Below are 25870 nucleotides of genomic sequence, written 5' to 3' on the forward strand. Positions count from 1 at the left end.
CGATAGCAATGAGCTGTATGTTACACTTGACATTAATCACCAATGAGCTTCTGTCCCACCATCTCCTTGTTGATTTCCATCGAGTAAGAGGAAAGACTTTCTTCTGCTCTTCACTGAATGACTGAATCTATTCAAAGTGGGTGCATGTGGGAAAGGCAGCCAAAGACTACATCCATATAAATGAGAATTGCACAAGATCCAACACCTATATTCAAGGTCAAGGCCGACCCACCACTGACTCTTCCTTAATTCCAGCTCAGATCTCTAGTCTATGCCTGGCACTGTGCATGGGCTGAGAATACAGAGGCAAAGGCTGACCTTGACCTCAACCCAAAAGCTCCGCAAATTCGGTGACATGAACTAGGAAAGAGTCTGCCACACTTATTTTGCAGCTAAGAGATCAGGGCCCAGATTGTGAGACTCAGCCGGTTCTCTGAAGGAGCTACCAGAGGCCAAGGTCAGGATTTTCTCCCCAGGAACACCCATGTTCAGTGTCCAATCCAGAGAGACACAGGGTCAACATTCTCATCTAAAATAAGGACCATACTGCAGAGCATTCCAGCTGCAGAACTTTGGAGACATGGGCTCAGGGACCTCTAACAAAACTGCCGAAGTCCAACGTCATCTCTTTCCAAAACAAGCCTTCTTACAAGTGTTGTTCCCAAGAGCTTCTCCGTGAACTCACTTTCTCTCGAGTCCCTTCTGAGACACAACACACCCAGGTCCCCTATCAGAACGTTGTCCTCTGCCCTCTTCTCCCATTGTCTTGCTATCAGCTGGGCTGCAGGGATAGGTATTCACTAATCTGCCTCTGGGATCCTAGGACAGAGCTAGGGCAGAGAAGATGACCTGGTTTCCTTAAAAGCTCATTGCATTATTCCAGATGAATCCTCAGGAAAAACTAACCCTTGAAACCCACAGCTCAGCTCCCTCTGTAAACTTTGGCACTCTGTGCTACAAGCCTCGGTAACTGTGACCCTGTGTAGTTATATCTTAGATAGGGCAGCCAGGACCTAGAATAAAAACCATCTACCTTGGGCTTTATGGATTTGTAGACTATTTGGCTAGTTTTGTCTTTGGCAAATTTCGTAAGTCAGAATGTTTTATATTATGGGGAGAGTCACAGCTCTTGAGTCTGCATGATGCTGCTTGTGTATCTATCTACTCAGGTGTCAAGAACAAAACTCCCTTCCTGTGGCCATACAGCAGGACCTCAAACAGGCCTGCCCCTAGGCATGTGGGCACAAATGGCAATGGGTGAGTACCTAAGTCCTGCTTCCTCAGATGCCTGGGGTCAGAGGAGTAAACAATGGTAATAGTGGTTACAGCAATAAGGATAGCCAATTACTGACTACACTAAATTCCAGCGTCTCTGTACTCAGCACTTTGGAGGTCCTCACCTTCAACAAGCTTGAGAAGGACTATCATTATCCCCACTTTGCAGATGAGAAAACTGAGGCACAGAAAAGGCCCCACAAAGTACAGAGGCCACACACTGAGTTTTGGACACCACACACATCCAGTAGCTTACTGATCGAGCTCATTCTGTTCAATCACTTAGTGTCAACCCCACTCTAACCACCCTGGGGTGAGGAAGGATCTCCAGGGGCTGGAACAAAGACAGAGGGCCCAGGTCTTCCTGAAGAATTACAGGACAAGCCCCCCCGCCCCCGACATTCTGGAATCCTAAAAGGCAGGTCATTAGCCCATTATACAAGTGAGGAAACTGAGGCTCCAAAGAACCAGGCTAGGATCAAGGCCCACACCTTGGCTTCCCTAACATGGCCCAAATTGGAAGTCATGGTCACAGAGATGGAGATGCAAGCTGTCTGTGACTCCCAGGCCTTTTTTCTGTCTGGGCATGGATCTGGACAGGGCCCTTAGGATGACTTCCTTTCACATTGCTACTACACAGCCAAGTAGGAAGCAGGAATCAGAGAGAATAAGGTTTCCCTCACAGAGAGGAATAGACAGAGTCCTGCAGGCCTTTTTGCTGCTTATTTTACACATACAAATGTCTCCACAGGTCTCAGGAGGCCAAGGTGATACTGTGGACAAACCAGGGCTAGGAAGGTTTCCTAGCAGAGGCAACACCTGGGCTCAGTCACTGATTGCAGACTATAGGTGAGTCAGAAGTACAGTCCACACAAAGGTGGGTGAGCTATTACCCTGGAGCTAGAAAGAGCAGTTCCTAGGGGGACCAGGGATAAAAGACAAGAGCTGAGCTGAAATAAAAGGCACTTCTAGAAATTTTGAAAACCAGAAGAGCCATGTCTGCATTTGATGGGGTGAAGGTGGGGGTGACTCTGCCATATGTGGACATGGGCAACAGCATCACCTCGTAATGCTTTGAAAGAGGAATTTATTTCATGTGGCCCAGTGGTGACTAGATATTGTACCCTCAGAGCCCCAAGGGCATCCTCACATGGGTGCCTGTGGCACCACATAGGAAGATGCCACACTAAACACAACCCATACTAAAGGCAGCCCAGGCACCCATCCCTGAAGTAGAGGATGGTAGAGTTGGGTGGCACCATTCCCTAAGGCTCTGATCATACAGAGAAACAAATGCTGGATACAGAGCCAGTTCTGATGAATATAATATACCTAAGCACACAGCACAAGCAGGAAATAGGAGCAGCCTCAAGAAAGGATTCCTTATAGACTGAGGAGCACCATTCAAATGCAGATAAAAGGAAAGGAACTCACAAGAAAATATGTCCAAGTCTGATCTCACAGGGTCCAGATGTGATGACCCGACAGGAACCAGGGCCATGCTTGTGGCCAGGCACTGGACTTCTACAGCCCCCATCATAGTAAATTTGTACCTAGGGTGAGGGTAAGAGCTCTAGATCAGTCTGGGTGAAGTCTTCATTAGTCAAGGGTAAAGCCATATGGCAGCCAATGGAAACAACAGTAAATAAAAGGGATCTAGCTAGATTACTTGTGCAAACCAAAATACATATGGCAATGCTCAGTGAATGAGGACACAAGAAACAAGGGCATTGCCCAGCAAAAAAGAAAGCTTAGATATCAGCAGGTAGAGCAGGTAGACATGGCCACACAGGGATGGAGAGGCCTTGGCTGGACAGCGATGATGAATACCCCAGCACCAGCCAGTATGATTAGCTCAATCCTCTGCACTAGGGCTTAGGGAAAAGAAAGGATATGACTACAGTTATTGTTTGCTGTAGACAGTGGGAGACACCTGCAAACTGCAGCTGGGGCTACGATGTCAACAAAACTGCCACCACCAGCACAGAGAACCCTGCATTAGGAGTGGCCAGAGCCCCAACAAGCCCAGTGATAACAGCAGCAAAGGAGACTTCATCACGATTAGTCCAGAGGATGGGGTAAGAGGTAAGGATGGAGCCAAGCAGGTTGGGGTAAGAGGCTACCAAGCTAGGCTTCCCTTTGCGCAAGTCAAGACCAGGCTAAGATACCCCTCAGCTTCTAGGCTGCAGATCCAGCAGGTAAGTGAGAAAATGCAAGCAATATGCAAGCAGTCACTCAGTGGTTATTCTGAGAGCCTACTAGATCACTTGCTAGACAACGGGAGTAAAGCAAGACAGACAAAACTGTCCTCCAGTGGCACACATCCTCTAGAGAGACAGCTAATAAGCAAAAAAAAAAAAAAAAAAAAATCCACATGCAGCTCAAATGCTACAAAAGAAAATAAGGATGAGGCGGGAACTGCTGTCCCAGAGATGGGACTGAGAACAACCGAGGAAGAGCCACATTCACACAGAAACCCCCAAGATAGAGGAAGAGGCTAAAAGCAGAGGGAACAAATATAAGAAGGTTAAATTAAAAAAAAAAAAAAGGTAAAATTCTGGTGATGGAGAAGCTGGGTAACACTTGCATGCATACAGCTCATTTTATTTTTGTATCTATTCCAAAGCAATTTGGCTTAAAATCATAATTCAATAATTCTGTTGAAGTAAGAAATGAAGAAGTGAGTAACTCACCTCTCAAGGTAACTACTCATCCACTGACCAACTGAGTGTGTGCCCCAAACCCACCCTTATCTTTACCCATCATTCCTTTGCCTTAGTTTCCTCATCCAAAAGACAGATAACAATGCCTAAGTCAAGGGTTATGTGGGGAGGAGTGACACTTGACACACTTGGCATGTTACCCCCAAAACATACTCCCATTCTGGTACCCACCCTGAGCACTGAACGCCTGGCTTCAGCAGAGGTTTTTACTTGCTTCCTCAGCTGCAGCATGCCCAACAGCAGTGTGGTGAGAGCTCCAAAGGAGCCTGACCTTGAAGAAGCAAATTCTAGTAGAGGTACGTCATGGAATCTTACTCCATTTCTAGAGTAAGTGCTGATATGGTTTTTTGGTTTTGTTGTTGTTGTTGTTTTTTGTTTGGTTTTTTTTTTTTTTTTTTTTTTTTTTGAGACAGGGTTTCTCTGTATAGCCCTGGCTTTCCTGGAACTCACTTTGTAGACCAGACTGGCCTCGAACTCAGAAATCCGCCTGCCTCTGCCTTCCAAGTGCTGGGATTAAAGGCATGCGCCACCACGCCCGGCTAAGTGCTGATATGATAACTGCTACCTTGGAATGGAGCTTGAGACTGTGCTACACAGTGGAATAAGTTAATAACAATATAGATGCTAAGGAGTCTGTTTACATGCCATCCCTAGAGTGGTCACAGAGTAGCATGGGAGAAGCCAAGAGCAGAAAGCTGTCAGGGTAGTGCTTAGTGAGCTTCCATTTGGGAAGATGGGAGAGCTCTAGAACTTGGTTGTCCTGGGGGCTTTGCAATGTGAGCACACTCAATACCACTGACTGAACATCTCTAAATTTTGTGCAGTATAGATCTGTCACAATTTTTGTGTCTATGCATATATGTGTGAATGCAGATAGCCATATGAGTGCCACTGCATGCATGTGGTGGTCAGAGAACAAGCTCAGGTGTCAGTTCTCTGTATCCACCATGACATCCAGTTGCTTGTAACAGAATCTCCTTGTTGTTATTCTGCTGTGCATGCAAGCTAACTAGCCCACAAGCATTTGAGAAGTCTCTTGTCTCTGTAACCCATCCCCACCCCACTCCCAGGAATGCTAGAGTTGAACATTTGAGCTTGTGAGTCTAGCTTTTACACGGGTTCTGGTGATTCAAACTCAGGTTGTCAGCCTAAGGGGAAAAATGCTTTTACACACTGAGCATTCTTCCGAGTTTCACAATTTTTAAAACTAAAATAATCCCCTTTGAGGGAAAACAAAAAACAAAAAACACCGGAGACATAGTAGGTCTTTAACTAATGTTAGTTTTGGATAGAATCTCCCTGTCCTAAGAACAGAGAAACATTGAGGAAATTGTGTATTACAGGGCTGGGTGTGAGCTGGCTGGCCAGACTCTAAGGTCCTAAGCTGAGGTGTGGACAGGAGGCCACCTAACCTTGCCACTCTCGAAATTGTGTTTTCTTCCTACTCATGTCAGTCTGGGAGGACAGCATGCAAAAACCAGCAACATAGAAGCTTTGCCCAGGATCATCAAGATCAAAAGATTTGCTGGAGTGGATATAAATAGCCCCAAAGCTCTGCCTCTGAGTAGGCCAGAAGCAGGGGCCATGCAGGGGGGCCTTTGCAAGGCCAGCTGGAAACATGCTTTCCTGTATGACCAAGCTGCCCAGAACCCGGTGACTAAGTGAAGCCCTCCACATTCTGCCTTTTTTTCCAGTCTTAGTTTCAGGTTCACTGCCTATCATTTCACTGCCTGTCACACTTCCTTTTTTGAAACACAAACTGGTTTTCAAATCCAAGCAGCAGCAGGCCTAGCCCTGTCTGTGGAAAGCTTTAAGCTTCTGAATAACCCATACAGGGCAGAATGGGCATAGTTAGGCCAACAGGGCAAATGGTAGCTGTGGAGCACACAGGAAAAGCAGACCCATGTCCTCTGTTCCCACCTAAGTCTCGCTCACTCTTGTACAGATTCTCACCAGTGTCAAATGCAACTTGCAGAAGCATCACCTTTAAATGTGTGGCATTTTCTGACATGTGCCTTGGCACCCCCTCCCCACTCACCCACCTCCTTCCAGCCCCATCAGCCTGGCACCCTGAGGACTGATGGAGACTCACCTTGCAAGAAGGCTGGCACTTGGAAGTGCTCTGAGAGGGCTTGTTAGGTGAAGGAATACATGAATACATTAATGAGGAATTCAGCATGGGTGAAGAAAAGAGGAGAGGAGAAGAAAGGAGGGTGAACCCAGACACAGTGCCTGGTGCCTGTCAGTCTCCGCCTCTTTGGAGACTGTCTTCCAGGCTACCTCCTTCTGTCTGTTTCTTTACTTTTCTGTCTTCCTCTCTGAGATCTTTGTCTTTCCTCTCACTTCCTCCTGCCCTCTATCCTTGTTCCCTTCCCTGTTTCTCTCTTTCATTGGATCTCCCCATCTCCTCTTCTCTTCCCTTTCTTCTGTCTCTCAAGCTTTCTCCAACTGCCTCTAATTTTATTCATGTCTCTCTGTCTCTTCTGCATACAAAGCACACTACAGACTCTGCTTGCCAGGAAGTCACCATATTCTTGCATCCATGTTCCAAACAAAGAAGCATTTCCTGGACTCTACAGGATGGAGCCAGCCTCCAGCCACAGCTCTCTACATACTCACCCACCTCAGCAATTTGGTTTCAACCAAATGGCACTTCGAAGATTAGGATTCAAGAAGTGACAGTATTCAATCTCAATGTCACAGCCCTTTACCTCAAAGTGGAATCAGAACCTAAGCCTGAGACATCCTTGAGGTCTCACACTGGGAAATCCCCAAGGACTAATCACACATGTAACTAGCCAAGCCCTGACCTTTCAAAGGCACAAAACAGAACTCGGCCTATTAAGTGGCCAGGTGGGATGAGATTGCAGTCTTCTGAGACCCAGATCCTGATAGAGATGTGCTCTTTAAACCAAGAGACTCTGGGGACTGGAGCAAGTTGTGCAAAGACAATAGAGCCAATAGCCCCAGCCTACATGTGGGAGAGGAAGTGATGGATGTCAGTCAAGTTCCAGCACAGAACTATTTGGGGGGGGGGGGAGCGGACTATGAATTTAGGCAGAAAGTGTCACACCTAAAGAAGTAAAACCTGGCCGGGCGTGGTGGCACACGCCTTTAATCCCAGCACTTGGGAGGCAGAGACAGGCAAATTTCTGAGTTTGAAGCCAGCCTGGTCTACAGAGTGGGTTCCAGGACAGCCAGGGCTACACAGAGAAACCCTGCCTCGAAAAGAAACAAAAAAATAAAAGAAAAATAAAAGAAGTAAAACCTGACCCTTCTAAGAAGAGCATACAAGAGTGCACAGTCCAAGGCAATTGAGTCCCTAAAGAACAGTACAAAAGTGGGAGCTGAGACTCTGGGGCTATCTCTGTCCACATCCCCTTGTGGACAGGGTGGTTGTTCTAGCAAGCTCCTTACCCAGTCCTCACAGGTGACAGGCTCAGAGAAGCATCCAACTTCCCCACCATGTAGCAAGGCAAGAACTCCTAGCTATGGACTGCACACCAGTCTTCCACACTCCCATCTACATAATTGACAATTAGGTTGGGCCTTGCCATGGTCTAAGTATTTGACTACCTCAAAACTCATGTGCTGAAATCCTAACTTGCTAAGTGATGGAGTTAAGAATAGGATCTATGGATGGTCATAAAATAGAATTAGTGGCCTTATCAAAAGGCCCCAGAGCTCTCCCTTGCCCTCTTCTGCCGTGTGAAGACAGGGAGAAGTTGCTGTCTGTGAACCAGAGAACAGGGCCACAGATACCCAATCTTTCAGTGCCTTGAACTAGCTTATAGACAGCAAAAAACCAACTACTGTGGTTCAGAAGCCATGTAGTCTTGATGTTAAAATAGCTGGAAAGAGCTAAGGCTGACCTGAAGGCAGCTTAGGACACGGAGCAAAGAAACTGCATTTCACAACAAAAAACATTCTATGCAAGGAAGACAGGTTGTCATTATGATAAAGGAACAACTGCTTCTCTATCTCCCAGGTCTCCAGTGGAAGACGATGGAATTGTTGGCACATGGTAAGTAAAAATCTGGAAGGAAGATGGTGAACTAGCTGCCCCCACAACCCATCCCTGTGCCTTGAGTCAGCCCCTCACTGGGCTCTCCTAAACATGATCTTGATCTCTTCTGCCCAGGGGTTCAGGTTACTGGAAGGTCTCCTGGGAACAATCAAGAGATCATTAATAGAAAGACTATCCTTTGAAGAAATCACAGAAATATAAGCCAGTTCCCACCCAGCTACAAAGCAGAGCCCAACAGCTTGACTACAGGTGTATAGTGGACCCCAGACATGGCAAGAAATGCAAACAGCACGGGGTTGAGAGTCACACAAACTAGTGACACATCCAGCCCAGCTGGGAGAAAGGCTTTACCCCTTTGGGTCTCCATTTTCTCATCTAAAAATGGGATTGTGTGGATAAAACTAATCAGTGAATATAGGCAGTACTCAGTGTGTGTTTGAGTCCATCTACTAATGAAACCCTCGAGCCAGGAAAGCAGCTGCCATGAAGAAGACTGAAGCAGTTAGAACTCAGCTGTGATCAGGGTCAGAGACGTTGGTGGTGGTGGTGGTGGTGGTGGTGGTGGTGGCAGTATTTTGTAGTGCTGGGATAGAATGTAAGACCTAATCAGTTGTAATCTTTTTCTTCTTTTCTCTTTTGTCTTTGTTTTTGATCTCGTTTTAGAGACAAGATCTAGCTATGTAGCCTTGGCTGAAGTGGAACTTAGTATGTAGACCAGGCTGGCCTAAAACTCACAAATATCTGCCTGCTTCTGCCTCCAGAGTGCTGGGATTAAAGGCATACACCACCACACCTTCTTCAAATCATAGAATTTTTTCATGTGATTCTCCAAACAGAATAAATTTTAGAAGACAGTCGTATAAATGAATTTATGTATTTATAAATGACATGAAGGTATGACTTCACTGATGTGATGATACATATCACTGAAAAGCCCAGCAAAAACAAGCTGCAGAGAGAGACTAAAAAATGACTTTTGGGATAGCATTAGAAATGGAAATGAAGAAAATACGTAATTAAAAAAAAATAAAACAGAAGTTCCAGGTTGGTTTTATCCTGTTCTTCAATGACATATTCACATCAGGAGCATGCATGAACCACCTGGAAACTCTTGGTCTTGCACACAACACAATCATAATATATTTGAAATGTGTTGCATTAAACATAAGCAGCTGAGGGTAGGCACTCAAAGGCAAATAGGATGTGACTGGACCCCACCCCAGGAAAGAGAGGAGGCAGGCAAACGGGAATAAGAGCAGTTGGGAAGCTGCCAGAAGGACCCAGGGCTACAAGTGGAAACTGGATTCATACAATGAGAAAACTTTTTCTCATATGGGTCAAACAGAAGAGAGGCTAATATAGGAAACCTGTCCTTCCAAGAAGGTTCAAAAGGCAGGTACAAGGGTATGGTGTGAGCTTTCTTAGCAAAGAGAATGGTGTGGAAACACAAAAATGGCACATGTCTGAGAGAGGTGATAGTGTTGGGCATATGGGAAAGCATAGAACCAATCAACCAATATGTGGCCACCCTGCCTTGTGCATGTTTGTGAGCAAGAAAAAACACGCCAGCACACACACACACACACACACACACACACACACACACACACACACACACACACACGTGTATATGGGTGTGCACGCACATGTGTGCTCGTGTGTGTGTGTCTCTGTGTGTGTGTGTGTCTCTCTCTCTCTCTCTCTGTGTGTGTGTGTGTGTGTGTGTGTGTGTGTGTGTGTAGCTGACTTGGTCCCTCTTCAGTTGCTAAGAGCAAGCCTGAAACTGGATTCCTTTATAAAGAATAAAGATTCATTGGGATCAAGTTCTGGAAGCTGGCATGTCCAAGACAATAATAGTGAGACACTCATGAGGACCAGAGCTGTATTATGACATTGGCAAAGCATACTACTTGTGAAACAGAGAAGTACTCTAACTTGGGTCTCCTCCACTTCTTACAAAGCCTCTAAAGCTATCATAGGGCCCCACCCTCAAGACCTCATCTAATCCTAATTACCTGCCAAAGGCTACAACTCCAAACACTATTATCATATATGACCTCAGGGATTAGGCTTGCAACATAAGAACTTTCAGAAGATGCAGTAGAAGAACAGCAATATCCAAGGTAAACATAAAAGGGGGAGGGAGCTGTAAAGAGACAGATAGGAGGACACAACCTGCTGCCTGTTCACTTTTCAGAAGGCCCCAGTTCTGCACACACCACAGCATGTCCCTAAAACCCCAAGACCCCACTCTCACATGTGGCCACTCTCTCCAACATGAGAGCTACCAGGTTGGCCAGGGATCTTGAGGATGTTCCCTGTGTCCCTAGCTGGATGACACTCCATCAGGATGCTGCTGCTCATGATGAGTTAACAGGAGGAAAGAGCAGAAATGAGAACAGGGACCCTCATGGCTGACGTTATCAACATTGTATCCATGAATATGATTTTCCCCAGACTCCCTCCTGGGTGTTTTGGCTGCTTCACCATATGGCAGGAGTTAAAAATACAGCTCTGAGTGTGGGAAATGAAGATGAGATGGGTAAGCACTCTCAGAGTGACTGGGTAGGAAGGAAATCCTGGCTGCTCTAGCCCTTCCTCACCCAGGCCATAGGTCTGATTCCAAGCCTGAGAAGCATCCTCAACCCTGTGGGCACCGGCCTCTTCAGACATGCCACTAGCCTCTCTGAGAGACTGTCATATCCTACATCTGGAACTCCCTCCAAAGGCCATGTGTTAAGAGCTTGGCTTCCAGCCCATGAGGAAGGTTTTCAGAGGAGAAGCCTAGTGGGAGATCTCCAGGCCATTGGAGGACACTGTAGAAGTCTAGTTTCTTCCTCTCTACTTAGCTTGCCAGCTGTCATGGCACAGGGCACAGCTTCCTTTAACACATACTCTAGCCTCCATGTTCTACCTCACTTCAACCCCAAAAGCAATGAAGTCGAATAACTATGGGCTGAAATCTCAGAACAATTGTGAGCCACAGGAAACCTTTCTCTACTTAAGCTGATTTTCTCAGATACTTTGTTAGATTAACACAAAGCTAACTAACACAGTGGCCTTACATGGAAAAGTCTCTACGATAGAACAGGAATACAAGCACAAGATCTGTGTCCCACCTGAGAGTAAGCCACACTGGAACGATCACTAAACTTGGAGAGAAGGGAATGATGGAGGGTGTGATCAAGCAAACCTAATGTGGGAAATTGAAGACACAATGAAAGAGAGGTTCTGCTGGCTAGTTTTATGTTAACTTGACACAAGGTATAGTCACCTGGGAGAGGGAACCTCAGTGAAGAAAATGCCTCCCATTGGGGCATATAGGCAAGCCTGTAGGGCGTTTTCTTAATTAGTGATTGATGTGGGAGGGTCCAACTCATTGTGTGTGGTGCCAACCCTGAGCTGGTGTTCCTGGATTCTGTAAGAAAGCAGGCAGAGCAAGCAATGAGGAGCCGGCCAGTAAGCAACATTCCTCTATGGCTTCTGCATCAGTTTCTGCTTCTAGGTTTCTGCCCTGTTGGAGTTCCTGTCCTGACTTCTTTCAGTGATCAACAGTGATGTTGAAGCATAAGTCAAATAAGCCCTTTCCTCCCCCAAGTTGCTTTTGGTCAGGGTGTTTTAGCACAGCAATGAAAACCCTAACTAGGACAGGTCCAAGTCCCGTGCCTGAGAATCTACGCTGGTCTTCCTACCTGGTTGACTGACAGGAGTAGCTGAGGTGACCTGCTGGGACTTGAAGAGTATGTCAAATGAAGTTTCACATCTCCCTCTGCCCCCAGGCCTTTTTGAACATTCTTTGCCTGTCTGACTCCCCAGAGCCTAGCATACTGGAGAGGTCTCATATGGACTCTCTAGTCACTAGCATACTCAAGAGGCCTCATATTCCAGCTGAGCCCAGCTTTCGAGACCCTTAGACAGGTGCCAGGCACATGAGTGAAGGCATTTGGTTATTCTTTAGACAAGCTTATCTCCAATTAGATACTACAGGGCAACTTCCCTTGATGGTACAAGGAAAACAATAGCCTACCCAGGCTTTGCCCAAACCTGAACTCAAAAATCTTGAGATAAAATAAAATGGTGTTTGGGTTTAAGACTAGATTTTAATTTAGTTAGCACAGTAACAAACAGAACATGTAGAGTAAGTGGCTAGCTGACTGGCTGACTCATTGAGTTATTGACTCTTCCCTTGCTAATGATTCATTAGAATCGAATGAGGGTCTAGAGAAGTAGATCAGTCAGTACAGTGCCTACCGTGTAAGCATGAGGACCTGAGTTCAGATCCATAGCACCCATGTTTAAAAAATAAATTCAGAAGCAGTACCTGTGCTTGATGATTGGGGGGGAGGGAGACTCTGGGGGTTCACTGGTTGGCTAACATGGCTGAAAAAGTGAGCTCCAGGGTCAGTGACAGACTCAGTCCATGTTGCCTCCTAAAATATGCTACAGAAGGGATTGGAGAAGACATGCAACACTGACCTCGGTCCTGCATACACATATGTGGTGTGTACATGCATGCACACAAACACATACACCTATATAAAGTGCAGACAGGGAGAGAGAGAGAGAGAGAGAGAGAGAGAGAGAGAGAGAGAGAGAGAGAGAGAGAGAGGGAGGGAGAGAGAGAGAGAGAGAGAGAGAGAGAGAGAGAGAGAAGTAGCTGGGACAGGGCTCCATTATAGGAACAGCAGAGATAACTTGTTCCCACAGAGTTTCAGGGCTGGTTCCCTTGTGCCCCTTTGTCACAGGTCTGCATCCTGGCAACACCTTTGACCAGTTCCTGCCTCTGCCCTCATTCTCTCCAGGTAAGAATGAAATATGTGTTCTGAATCTGGTTCTAGGCACTGTCAAAAGCCAGGTGTTCTTACCCATTCCTCTTGAAGTGTTTGTTCTTCCTTTATCCCTGTCAGTTTTTGCTTCATGTATCTTGAGGTTCTGTTGTTTAGTATGCTTGTTTGCTATGTATGGTTATATCTTCTTGAGGGACTGGCCCTCTTTAGAATTTCCTTATTCCGAGTAGCAATCTTTTTCTCAAAATTTAATATTTTTTTGGTATTGATGTATTTTTTTTAAATAAGGTCTCACTCATTTTGACTAGGCTAGTCTCAAACTCAGAAATCTGCCTGCCTCCTGAATGCTGGTATTACATATGTCCACTATCATCCTGGCTGGTGTAGCCATTCTCTCTCTTTTGGTTACATTTGCCTGGTATACCTTTTAAACATAATGGACTAACATTTAAAGAGGTCCCTAAAAGATACCTCTCATTTGATGTGCCTGGCTGATTCTCTCTCAAAGCAGCACCTACCTCCACCGCCTTTGCCTCCCTGTGATGTTCCCTTACTTGTTGACAATATAAACAGCCAATCATAATAGTGAATAGTGATTAATCATTATGACTAAAGATGGGCATAGTATATTTCATTATTTTAAAATACTCATTTTAGGGATGGAGAGATGGCTCAGCGGCTAAGAGCACTAACTGCTCTCCAAGAGGTCCTGCGTTCAATTCCCAGCAACCACATGGTGGCTCACAACCATCTGTAATGGGATCTCATGCCCTCTTCTAGTGTGTGAAGACAGTGACAGTGTAGTCATAAAATAAATAAATAAATAAATCTTTAAAAATGTTTTTCATTTTATGAGTAGATGTGCATATCTGTAAATGTGCATACATGTGGATATAGGTGTCCCTCATTGAATGCCCTGGAGCCAAAGTTACACACAGTTATGACCCTCTCCTGGTGGGTGGTAGGAACTGAACTCCTGTCCTCTGTAAGAACAACAAATGTGTTAGATATTAACCATATCCCCCACCCCTTTCATTCCATTTTTGAGTAAGGAAATGTAGCCATACAGTGGTGTGGGCTCTAAGAATGCCTTTGCTTTTGTTATTTGCTGGTACTCCCTACACCCAGCTGGATCAATTAAACAATGTTGGCAAAGTCTAAGTACAGTGGCATCTGCTGAGTCCTTAGACCAGGGCCTGGCTCACTGTCGGTGGCAGTGAGCACAAGGAAACCAACCTATGGATGAAAAATAAATAATAAAATACACAAAGATCACCCCCTCTTCATAGATAGACTCTAAAGCCCCATAAAGTTAGAGTTTGGTAAAAACAAAACAAAACAAAACCTCAGAAAGGTTAACCAGAGATGAAAGCGTATGGTCGGTTGTGAATGAAGGGAAGCAGAACATTCTAGATAGCTCTACTGTAGGGGGTGGGTAGGTTAGGGAAACCATGTGACTTTAATAACATTACATCTCTGACACTTTAAAAAATACAAAAAGTCTGTAGCTAAAGGCTAACCAGATGAAGACAGTGTGTCTTACAAAGAGTTTGATCCAAACTCTCTTGTACTAAACAGGCAAAATGTTAAGTAGTAGACAGATGATAAATGCATGCCACAACTCGTCTAGTTCTAACCTTGTGACTTATATTGCGCACAAGCTTCTCACCCAGGAAGAATGAACAATGGTGACACAAGTCAGTATGGGCCTCCTGTACATTCATGTGCATTAAAGATTTGCCACCAGGAGGTAAGTGATGTTTTGTAGTCTTGTTTTATAATAAGTAAACTGGAAGCAGAGTAAGGCAAAAGCACTGGTCCAAGGAAACACAGCCAGTTCATGGTAGAGGAAGACAGTCTTGTCTTCCTTGGTGACTAAGTCTATGCCTTGGACATAGCACTATCCACTTCCTGCACATGAACTCATCCAGAAGCTACCTCAAAGCCCCTGCCAGCCTAAGGAGAGCAAGCAGCCCTGCTTGAGCCGCACCTCCAGAGGTAGGGTACAAGGAGATGGAAATAGATCCAAGCATGTCACCAGCCCCCTCACTCACTATTCCAAAAGGTGGTTTGAATATGCTTGGCCCATAGGAAGTAACACTATTAGGAGGTGTGGCCTGAGGTGTGGCCTTGTTAGAGGAAGTATGTCATTGTCAAAGTGGGGCTTCTCATGTGTGTGTGTGTGTGTGTGTGTGTGTGTGTGTGTGTGTTCCAGTTTGGCCAGCATGACAGAGCCTCCTCCTGGCTGCCTGCAGAAGACAGTCCCCTTTTGCTGCCTGCAGATCAAGATATAGAACTCTTGGCTCCTTCAGCACCATGTCTGCCTACACAGTGCCATGATTCCCTCCATGATGATAATGGACTGAACCTCTGAAACTGTAAGCCAGTCTCAATTAAATGTTTTCCTTTATTAAGAGTTGCCTCAGCCATAGTGTCTCTTCACAGCAATGAAACCCTAAGACACCATCCATAACTCTCATTCCCTATCAAGGTCCCTCCCTGCAGCTGCCTTGTGGACCCTGCAGGTCCCAGTGCCACGAACAAAGGCTTGTCATTTGAGCACTGAAGCTGATAGGAACAGCAGAATCTCACATGGCACCTTGGTCATGTTGCTGAATACTCCATAAGCTGGTTGCACAACACTGAGAGGACCCAGCTGGCTTCAGAACACCCTCAAGAAAGTCTCATTTTTTGCCCTTAGCAAACCATGCTTCCTGCAGTTAGATGAGGACTTCCCAATACTGAGCCAAGGCCTTTGATTCTCTGCATGTACAACATACACTATGAAAATGCACACAGGGAGTAGTCAAGACATCCACGCAGTCCACTAATGTGCCTCTAACTAAGAGGCTTAGGAACAAGGCCTGAAGAGGGCATAGGTTCCAATCCCCCATATAACCACATGTCCCCACATACCCTATGTGAAAGAAATGAAAATGCACATGCTACCTTACCAACAGCTTTCCAGAAGGTTAGCAAATGTACATATGTACAAGAAATTCACACTGACTTGAAGAAGAGTGTCCAGTATTGGCTGAGCAACTAGAGAGTCCTTTCCATGCCTGTTCACAATGCTGCCCACAGTGGTCTTGCCAGTGGGGTACTGCTACTGAGGCTGCTTTGCCATGGAGGGGCAAGGCCTCCTGGGAGCAAACTTATCTCTACAAGGTGACCCAAGTATCACCAAACTTGACGCCCAAAGTTTAAAGTGACTGATGACTCTGTGTGGATGACAAAGCTGGAGTTAATGCTAGTTCCTTAGCCAAAGGTCTGGGTGACTGAAACTGTACCACACCTAGAAAGGTCCCAAATGTTTCACATAGTGATGAATCCACTTATGAGTAGCTCCAAAGCCACATAGTGCAGTGAAGCATACTGACCATAAAAGGCAGGTAGACCTGGACACAGATCCTATCTCTGTCACTGGGTAATGGTGGGAAAACTGCTAAAAAAAGATCTTGAGATTTCATATCTGCAAAATGGGATGATAAAGCCCATGCCTGTCAAGAGAGTCCAGTGTCAGTGCAGACATAAAAGAGGCTCTGGGGCTAAGGACATACATCAGTTTGGAGAATGTTTGCCTAGCTTGTACAGAGCCATGAACTTGACCCCCAGCACTGTACATCATTAATCCTAGCATTCAGAATATGAAGGTAAGACAATCAGATGTTCCAGGCCATCCTTGGCTACATAGCAAGTTTATGAGACCCTGTTGCAATCAATCAATCAATCAATCAATCAATCAATAGGAAGATGAAAGGGTTTAATGTTATGGTTTTGTTGTAATTTGACACATTCTAAGATTATGAATCAAGTAAGACTTTCTCACTTTCTCTCTTTTTTTCCTTCCCTTTCTTTTCCTTTCAAGTTCTGTTTATTCTGTATGCATGTGTTTTGCTTGTATGTTTGTATCTGCATACATACATGCCTGATGCCCTCAGAGGTTAAGAAGGCTGTCTGATTCCAAACAGTTCACAGATGCTTGTGAACCACCATATAGGTGCTGGGAACTAAACCCAGGTCCTCTGCAAGAACAACAAGTGCTCTTAATTGTTGAGCCACCTCTACAACCCCTCTCTCCTATTGCTCTGTAGCTCTGGTCTCCTCCTGGAAGGAAAGACACACATTTCCAAATCAGGACTTAGACAAGGCACAATTTGGAATGGTTTAATCTAGTTTTGTTCCCTAGTCCCTGCTCATCTGACATATGGGTCCTGAGCAAGGCAAATGTGTCAAGACTCATCTGTGCCTGTCTGGATTCTTCTGTCAGCTATCCTCATTCACAGATTTATCATAGCCACTCAGGGCTTCTCTTACTCCCTTCTTGTTCCTAAAGCCCTAGCTCAAATGACACCTCCTGCAGGAAGCCTGTGTTGATGTCCACAGGTGACCACTTATTTCAGATGCTCTGGGCCTACACACTGCTTAGCCCCATTTTCTACACCAACCCAAGCTCTATCCCTGTTCATGTTTCCAAACTGAGGCCGTGGGGAAGCCAACGGACAAGAATCCTGCCTACCTGTGTGGCCCAGGAACAGGGTGAATAGAGGACATAGCAATCACATGTCTGTTTCACTGAGCTCATCCCTGGGACACAGTAGGCACTCTATAAATGTTCACTCCCATCCATGTGCTTCTAAGCACCCTCAAGGGTACAGAGGTATGCAATAAAGCAAATATTGAAAAACTTTAATTGCAGAACCTGGAGGGAAGGAAGGGGAAGCGGTGTTTGGCTCTGCATGATTCTTTCTACTTTTCTTTTTTTTTTTTTTTTTTTTTTTTTTTTTTTTTTTTTCATTGTTAATGGCCTTTTCCTTTCTTTAATTAGAAATTTCTTCTTAAATATAATTTGATCACATACAAAAAATACAAAAACTCAAAATTTTAAGACAAAATATACAAGCAAAAGATAAATAAGACAAATAAGGCCCAAACAAATCAACATGAGACAAAAAAAAAGTCAACAAACTCATCATTGAGGAAAACTGATTTCCCTCGGGAAGCAGATGTCGTTGGGGACAGCTTCTAGGGTAGGGATGGAAGCCTGTGTTCATATGCCCTGCTGAGCACTGGCACGTCTATGGAAACTGTGCAGGCAGCACCCTAAAGAGGAACTCTATACAAAGGAAGGTAAAACTGATCCTTAAACAAAAACCGTCCAGTTCAGGTTTTACAAGTAAGTAACACTTGGTAAATAGGAAAATGAAGCAAAGAACAAAAGATCAAGAAAGGTCAAATTAATATACAACCAGAAGAACGCTGTCAGAGCCTGTAAGGTAGGAAAGCTGGGGGAACTGGGATTCTTCACTTTGCAGTGGTGTTATTAGCTGGGGAGAAGCTTTTATCCAGATGGGATGGAACGATGACCTAGACTGATCAAGTCAGCTGCAGCTTTCTCCTGGAAAGCCATAAAGGCCACCCCTAGATATACTGCTCATGTCTCCATTTTTGTTTTCCATTTATCTTCTGAGGGGAAAAAAAACAACAATAAGAGCAATAACAACACAATAGAGACCTTCCCCAGGAATTCATAAGCAATGAGGTGGCCTTCATCGATACGTTCTTATTTACCCTGCAGATCATTCTCCCGGTGTTTAGCCACCACTGGCTGCAACCTAGATTTGCTCTAGCTTCTATGCTGGGGATGAACATTTATGATCTCCTACGTCAATTATTTCTGCACAATTCTGATTAATAAAAGCTGAATCAGTTTAGCCCTGGGACACTGCTATGCTTGCTTGGATATAAAATATTTAAACTGAATTGTCTTTCTACTTTTCTATGTTTGAAAATTCTGGAGCTAAGCAATCCTCCAAAGCAGTTTCGATGTCCTGGCTAACCCTATTCCAAAGCTATCATCTACAGGCAGTTCCTATGTCTGATCCCTTAAAGAAGTAGTTACTCTCATTTGTCATGGAACTGACTCAGAGAGGCTGGGCCTTACAAACTTTGAGCCACTGGAAACAGCTACAGCAGGGGCTAGGTCTTCCAACCCACTGCTAGATGAGGACTAACTGCCCACTCATGAGAAAGCCTTAAAGGTCCTCCAGAAGAAGCCTAGGGAAGTTAGGGTGACAGGGGCATTGCAACATCAAAGCTGCTATGCTTTATTGATGGAAACAGAGCCCTTTCCATGCACAATACTTACTGACCAGTGAATTCTGCATAACTCTGAGTTATCAGCTCCATAGACTTGGTACACAAGAATTCCAACCATATCACTTGGCCACACTTAGCCTATAGTTGGGGAGATCTGGTCTGCAGACTAGCATGTGTCTATGCTGGGTGAACGTCTGCAAGCAGGAGATCCACTGAACTCAGATGGTCTCATAACTACATCAGTAGCTCGTACTCCCTTTCAGATAGGTCAGTTTCACCTTCTTTGATTCCAGTTTTTGACAAATTCCCAGTTTGTCTATGTTTGTTTCTCTGCTGGCTCAGTGGTAATTATTCCTGTTGACACCCAGACAAGCACAGAACTGTGTACTTCCCAAGTTAAGCCAAGTGTTGCTCTTCTATAAAAAAATAAAGTAGCACAAACAATCCAATCAGCTGTCAAAGCAATGTTATAGACAAAATAACTGACAGATAGTCATCCTGATGACACAACATATGGATGTTCCCAAATGCCTGCCTCCTGTGGCCAAGCGCTCACCACACCTCCCTCCCCATAGCGAAGCCCTGAGGTCTGAGGTTTCTGCAGGCACAGTGGCCTGTATCTGGTGTGAACACTCACGTCAAAAGCACCAGCAGCTCTCAACTGCAATTCACACACTGCACCACTCACTATTTCTCTCAGCGCCAGCTAGATAAAGAAGCATTCCCTGATTTACTTTCTGGGTTGTAAAATAATAATTTGCTTAGCTTGTCAGACGGCTGGGAGAGAGCTTCAGAAAAACACTCCCTCATCTTTCTGTGGACTCTACCATCTGCTGGAAAAATAAGAATGGCTCACCCTGATCCCTTACAGTTTAATACATTTTGTCCAACTAGGACAAGTGTCCCAAAGTGTGGTGCAGCTTGTTCCTGACAAAGGGACATCTTCTCAGCACTGGATCCAGCCTTTATCTCAGCTGGGAGAAGGAGAATATTATTTAGTGGAAATATAACCACAGGGTCTCCTGCCACCAGTTTCTCAGCCACAGTTACAGGTGAGGAGAAAAAAGGCCTTCCTATCCTCTTCCAGACCCCTAGTCTTTGCTCCTAGGGAGAAAGGAATCTGCGCATAAGAGCACTCTGCTTCCTAGCCCCTACACCCCAGTTTTGGTACTTTCTAACCACTTTGAAGAACACAACTCAAAGGCTCCTTGCCAGGACCATCATAGTGCTTTCTGTGTTATCTGCCTGCTGCCAATTAGGACAGTCCAGTTTCCTCTTGCCACCCCCTCTTCTACGGCCACCCTTGAGCATGCCCCTGAAATGAAGCACCACCATCATGGTTAATGTCACCACAAACCCAGAAAAGCACTTTGTTTGGTAAGTCAACAGACACTGAATGCCACTGAAAACCTCCCCCAGAGTGAGTCACCAACTCAGAGCTTCAGAAAAAACGTCCTCTCAGAGTGATGTGTGATGTGACAGCCCTTGAGGGCTGGAGCAGATGAGAAGGCGGAAGAGGCTGTTCCACTGGGCCTCTCCCCAGCCACTTGAGGCTGATGTTTACTTCTGCCAAGAAACTTCAGGAGATCAAAGGCTAAAAGGGGGTCACCTTCTTCTACCTTTTCCCCTTTACACAATCACCACCAAAAGCACTGCATTGGTGACAAGATTCAATGGGGCAGAAGGGATCCAAACATGCTGTGCACCTTCAAGCACTGGCCAGGAGCCAAAAAGAATCCTGAGAAGTGGTCTGATCATTCCACAGTGTGAAAGTCAGGCAGGAGGTGAGCAAGATCAGGAGCCAAACAGCGTGAGATCCAACACTGGCTGACGACCAGACAGAGCTTAAACAAGGCATGTGATCCCTCTAAGCCTAGGTTTCACATCTGTATAATGGGAGCCTGTCTTTGCCTGATAGGAGTGATGACACATAAGGTATGAGCACACAGCAAACCCTTAGGGGATATTGCCATGTTCTCTTAAACTTGGTTCAATACATTCATTCGCACCTGCGGTTTGATGATTCCAATACTTCTTGTCTTCCCTGGCTTACCCATTCAGGCTATATACTCTGAGCACCCACTAGGTACCCAAGCTCTAGTGAGGGAAATGTGGTTCTAGAAATGGATCATTAGAATGTAGCTGACTGCACACTGCATAAATGAGTGCTGATGTCAGGGGAAAATCAACGTCAATAACAACAGAAGCAAATAACTCCCAGATAGCAAAGGCACCATGAATGAATGGATTTCTTCCCTGTTTTAATCTTCTCCCCCAGTGCTGGGAATAAATAATGACTCTTGGTACTAGAGGTCAAGACATTCAAGAAAGCCCTCTGAGGAAGAGCTTAAAGTTTCTGGGATTGAAAGCTTCTAGCATGTCTAGGCATCTGTGCCTAGTGAGGTAATTATCAAGCTCACTCTTGTCTCAGGGAAAGCAATGGACCCCTGAAGCTCATCTATATAGTGAGAAGGGAGCTCCTAACTCAGGCTGCAGTGGCTACCAGCTACTTAGTAAAAGGTCAGTCAGGTCTTGCTCAACCAGCATGCTTGTCAGACCGGCTCTTCTCAGGGCCACTATATGCAAATAGGGAGGCCTGAGAATGTTGTTATCCTCTGCCCAAAGGTAGAAAGTAGAGGCCAATCCCCTAGCTCCATTTCCCCCCAAACTGTGGCCCTATTCTGCTCTGTCACCTCTGGAAACTCAGCTTAATAACAGCTGTTAGCTCCAGCAACCCTTTGCCACAGCTCCATATCCCCCACTGCACATCTCTTGCACCTAGCCTTTAAGTTTCCACCTCCTGCTTTGGCTCAGCTGATCTAAAGAATTGAGAAACTGACAGACATGGGAAGAATCTAGCCTGCATGAATTACCTACCAGGTGCCTATTGCGTCCCACCACCACCACCTCTGTGTGTGTGTGTGTGTGTGTGTGTGTGTGTGTGTGTGTGTGTGTGTGTTACCTTAGGGAAAAAGAATGGGAGACAGCTAGGCTGATTCCTGCTTTGTGTGCATTTAAAGGAAAGCTGGGATGAGGAAAGGTCCTGTGACCTGTCCCACAGTCACCAGCTGGGATGTGCAGAGTGCAGAGCTGGGCCTTAGTCCCAAGTTCATCTACCCACATTCTTTTCTTTATGTGGCATTATTTATCTCTTCTGTTCTGTGGTTCTTCCTGAATCACCAAATATTATCTCTGATGGTTCTACATACAACAGGTATTTAATAAAAGCTCTCAAGGGGCATTACTCACCACACACTCTTTCACATCTTTCATATCAGTTACTTTATTTACATAACCCCTGACACAACCAATCTATGTTTGGAAAAGCAGCCCCTAGTGCCCCAGGGCCCTATGCACACAACAGTTAAATACGATCTCATCTCAAAGAACTAGAGGAAGGATATGGGGTATCTCCTGCCAGGAGAGGAAGAAATTAGTACTCCTTTTCCTAAAGGGCTAGGAAATTAGTTGCAGACAGGAAAATGGGTCTGGTATGCTCTGTCTTGAAGGGACCCTCCTGTTTCTTGTCCTAACTGCATTCCTCACAGCGCCTTATCATGGGGTCTACATTCCAACAACATAGAATGTCCCAGTCTGTGAAAGCAGTAGATTCTCTAGCCTGCTCCAAAACTGCTAGGTCAGAATCCACATTAAGCAAAGAAGCCCAGGCTCCTAGTGTGAATATTCAAGTTTACAAACTGCCTTGGATCTAGACTGTAGAGAAAAAAACTGTGCTGCCTCTTGCATTCCTTAAAGGTGACACTATACTTTTTTAAGGTGACACAGGCTTTGGCTGTGCCTCTAGTAGGGGAGAAAGCAAAGCCAGATGGTCTCCAAGGTGGAATCTTATGAAATAAAATTTCAGCATTTGCACCCCTGACCTCCTCAGCCAAGACCACTGTCTGGATGGACAATGGAGACTCCCCCAAGGCAGGGAAAGAAGCCTCTGCCCCTCAGAGTTCTCCTGTCCACATCCTCCAGTTGGTCAGTAGGGGTGACTTTGAAAGAATATATATATATATATCTCCTGGGATAATGTTGTGAGGCATCAGCCGACCAACGTGTGTCACTGTTCCCTATCAAAACAGGAATATGTGTCCCTGTCCTGGTGCCCCCTCCCTAAGCTTCGAGAGACTTCATTTCAGCAGCCCAGACTTTCCTCTCCATTCTTGCATCTAGCATGGGCTGACCCACAGCTTCTGTGAAGGGGACTAGTGAAGAGCCTCAGAACTAAAAGCTTCCTCTATGTGCTCTCAAGTGGAAGCAGAAGCTCTGAATTAGGGACCTCAGTTTGGAGCTAGCCACAATCCCCTACCTCCCAAATGAACAGAACGTAGGGGTGAATATAACACCTCAACCTGCCCTCTACAGAGCCACAGAACTCAGCCACATTCTGGTGTTCCAGACCCTCCACCCGTACACACAATTCTTCTCTTCTAAAGAATGGACCAGCCCTAGCATAAATGTTCCAAGCATGCTCTGTCCCATGGCCATAGCAGGATGCAGCGGATGTAAGGTAGGAGAAACGCTGTCTCTAGTGCTTGGCTTCCCACTCCAAGGAATCAGATTCCCTATCTGGAGTGAGTTTAACTCCCTCCTCCAGCATCGCATGCCCAAAGACTCTCAGGTCGCCTATTCTAGAGCTACTGACCACATCGAACACTTTCTCTAGTTGACCCCTGACGGTCCCAAAGGCAACCAAAGGAGTAGGCAGAAAGCTTGCTGCAAACCAGACAACTCCATCCCAGCATCACCTAAGCCCCCAGCCTAGAGACCGAGCCCCGCCCAGATGGGCACAGAAGACTGCCAGCAGGGCTTCGGCACCAGCACCCAGAAGAGGCGAAGCTGCTGCAGGCTGGAGCTCCCGGGACGCCAGGGGCCAGGGCGATGGGGCTGTGCCTCCCCGGCGTCTCCTTAATCCTCGGTCCGAAATAGCCGGGGTAATCTCGGGTCGAGACAGGGGAATTAGTGTCTTGGGGGAGGAGGACGAGGCCCCGGGGCTGGACGGCGCAGGGTCGGTGTGGAGAGCACTAAGCATGAGTGGCCCAGGCGGCCCCGGGCGAGCGGGCGCTGCACGCGACAGCCGCTCGGCGAGGTCAGGCCGGATGGCAGTTCCGGGAGGTCCCGGGTGCAGCAGGGTCCGGCCGAGGGACTCACTCCACAGCCCCCTGAGAAGTTCGCGCGCCCCCGGCACGCCCGCTCCGCCGCTCTGCACTTACTTGTCGCGGCGGCAGCCGAGCTCCGGGATGGCGCCCAGTGGCGAAGGGCCCGGGTCCGGGCGCCGAGCGCACGCGGCCAGGTGTCGCCGGTGTCGCTCCAGCAGGCCGGCGTTCTCACGGCTCAGCCGCGCCACTTGGCGCTCCAGCTCCTCGATGCGCCGCCGCCGTTGCGCCAGCAGCTCCTGCTGCGCCGCGACGATCCGGGTCAGCTCCTGCAGGTACTCGGCTGCCGTGCCGGGGGGCTCGGCGGCGCTCGCCATGGTCTCCACGGCGGATGGCCGCGCCTCAGGCGAGCGGACAGCGGGGCGGCGGCGGCGCAGCCATGGCTGCGCGGTGGGGACGGAGGCGCGGCACGGCGCGGCGCGGCAACGGGGCTCGGCCCGGGGGGCGCGGCGGCGCGGGGCTGGCGCGGCTCCGCCTCGGCTCCCGCCTCCGCCGGCGGACGCCCAGTGCCTCGGCGCCTCCCGCTTCCCCGCGCCGCCGCCACCCCGCTGCCCGCTGCCCCACCGACGCTCAGGGGCCGGTAGGGCACGGAGCTGCGGCCGCCGCGGGCAGACGAGGAGTTTGCAAAGTGCCGGCTGCGACGCGAGAGGGAGCGGGAGCCCTAAGATCGTAGAGGGAGGAGGTGCCTGTGAGAGAGGGCGCCGCCTGCCGGGCCCGCCTCTCCACCCGCGCGGCGTGCCGGGCTCCTCAGTGCCTCAGCAACTCGGAGCCACCACTGCTGAGCCCCTCAGCCTAGACCCAGCCCCGCCCCCTAAGCTCTTGTCCCTAGAGCCCCGCCCCCTCAGCCTCAGGTCCCTCCGCTCCTATCCTAGCGCTTAACTTCAGCCCCGCCCCTTTGGCTCCTCAGCCCAATCCCCTAAATCCATCAGTCCCGCCCCCTCATCCTCTAGTCCCTCAGCCAGGCTTCCTTCAGCTCCTCAGCTTACTTCTTTCGCCTCAGCCCTGTTCCCTCCGCGCCTCAGCTCTGTCCAGTGAGTCCTTCAGCCCCGTCCCCCATTCTCCTCAGCCCCGCCCGCTCGGCGCCTCAACCTCTCTTAAGTCCACACTTCTATGGCTTTTTGCCCTTCAGCCCCGCCCCCTCAGCTCTAGGTACCGCCCCGCTCCTTGGTCTCAGCCCCGCTATCTAAGCCTCCAAGTCCCACCCCTTCGGGGCTCAGCCACGCCCCCTCGGTGCCTCAGCCCTTCACTCTAAGCACTGCTCCTCCAGCACGCCCCGCCCTGTCCCTCAGTACCGCTCCCTTCATAGCCTCAGCCCCTCAGCTCCCCCACCCTTAGACCCTCCTTATACTCCTCCTCTTAGCCTCAGCCTTTTCCTCAGTTTCCCTCAGTCCGTTGTCCTTCCTCATGCCTCAATCCCTTATCACTTCAAGCATTTCAACCCGGTCCTTTAGCGAGCCAGGCGGGTGTGTTTTCAGAGCTTCTCAAGTCTGTTTCTTTCAGTGTGCTTGAGCACCTTGGCCCTAAGCTCTTAAGCACTCCAGCTCCTTCTTTCTGGTCGCCCAGATCCTCATCACTGAACCCCAAGACCCTCATCCCTCGATCCTCAGCTCTTCAGCCAGCACACCACTACCCCAGCACTTCCTGTCCACTCTTGCCAGTCACACTGATGTATAAAGGTTTACTTAAATGAGGAGAATTCTATGTTAGTGCTACTGATCCATGATTTTAGGTCGTGCGAACAGAAAAACAAGTAACTCATGTGCAGTTTGGCATATTTACAGGTCTACATCTGCTGAA

General features: G+C 47.3%; 1 protein-coding gene across 5 annotated transcripts in view; it reads right to left on the reverse strand.

Annotated features, from left to right (window-relative positions):
- Positions 1–24529, reverse strand: part of Iqsec1 (IQ motif and Sec7 domain 1) — a 328885-nt gene extending 304356 nt beyond the window's left edge. For 2 of the 5 annotated variants that reach the window (XM_006505991.4, XM_006505990.4), the window contains exon 1: positions 24131–24468. In XM_006505991.4, the coding sequence (XP_006506054.1) occupies positions 24131–24390 (260 nt within the window). In that variant the 5' untranslated portion in view covers positions 24391–24468. Of the gene's footprint in view, positions 1–24130 lie in introns of all 5 variants that reach the window. The other 3 variants (XM_030255340.1, XM_006505983.4, XM_011241302.3) reach the window with 3 other exon arrangements.
- Between the last annotated feature and the right edge of the window lie 1341 nt (positions 24530–25870).

Source organism: Mus musculus, chromosome 6 (genome assembly GCF_000001635.26).
Source record: "Mus musculus strain C57BL/6J chromosome 6, GRCm38.p6 C57BL/6J".
In the NCBI taxonomy this organism is placed as follows: domain Eukaryota; kingdom Metazoa; phylum Chordata; class Mammalia; order Rodentia; family Muridae; genus Mus; species Mus musculus.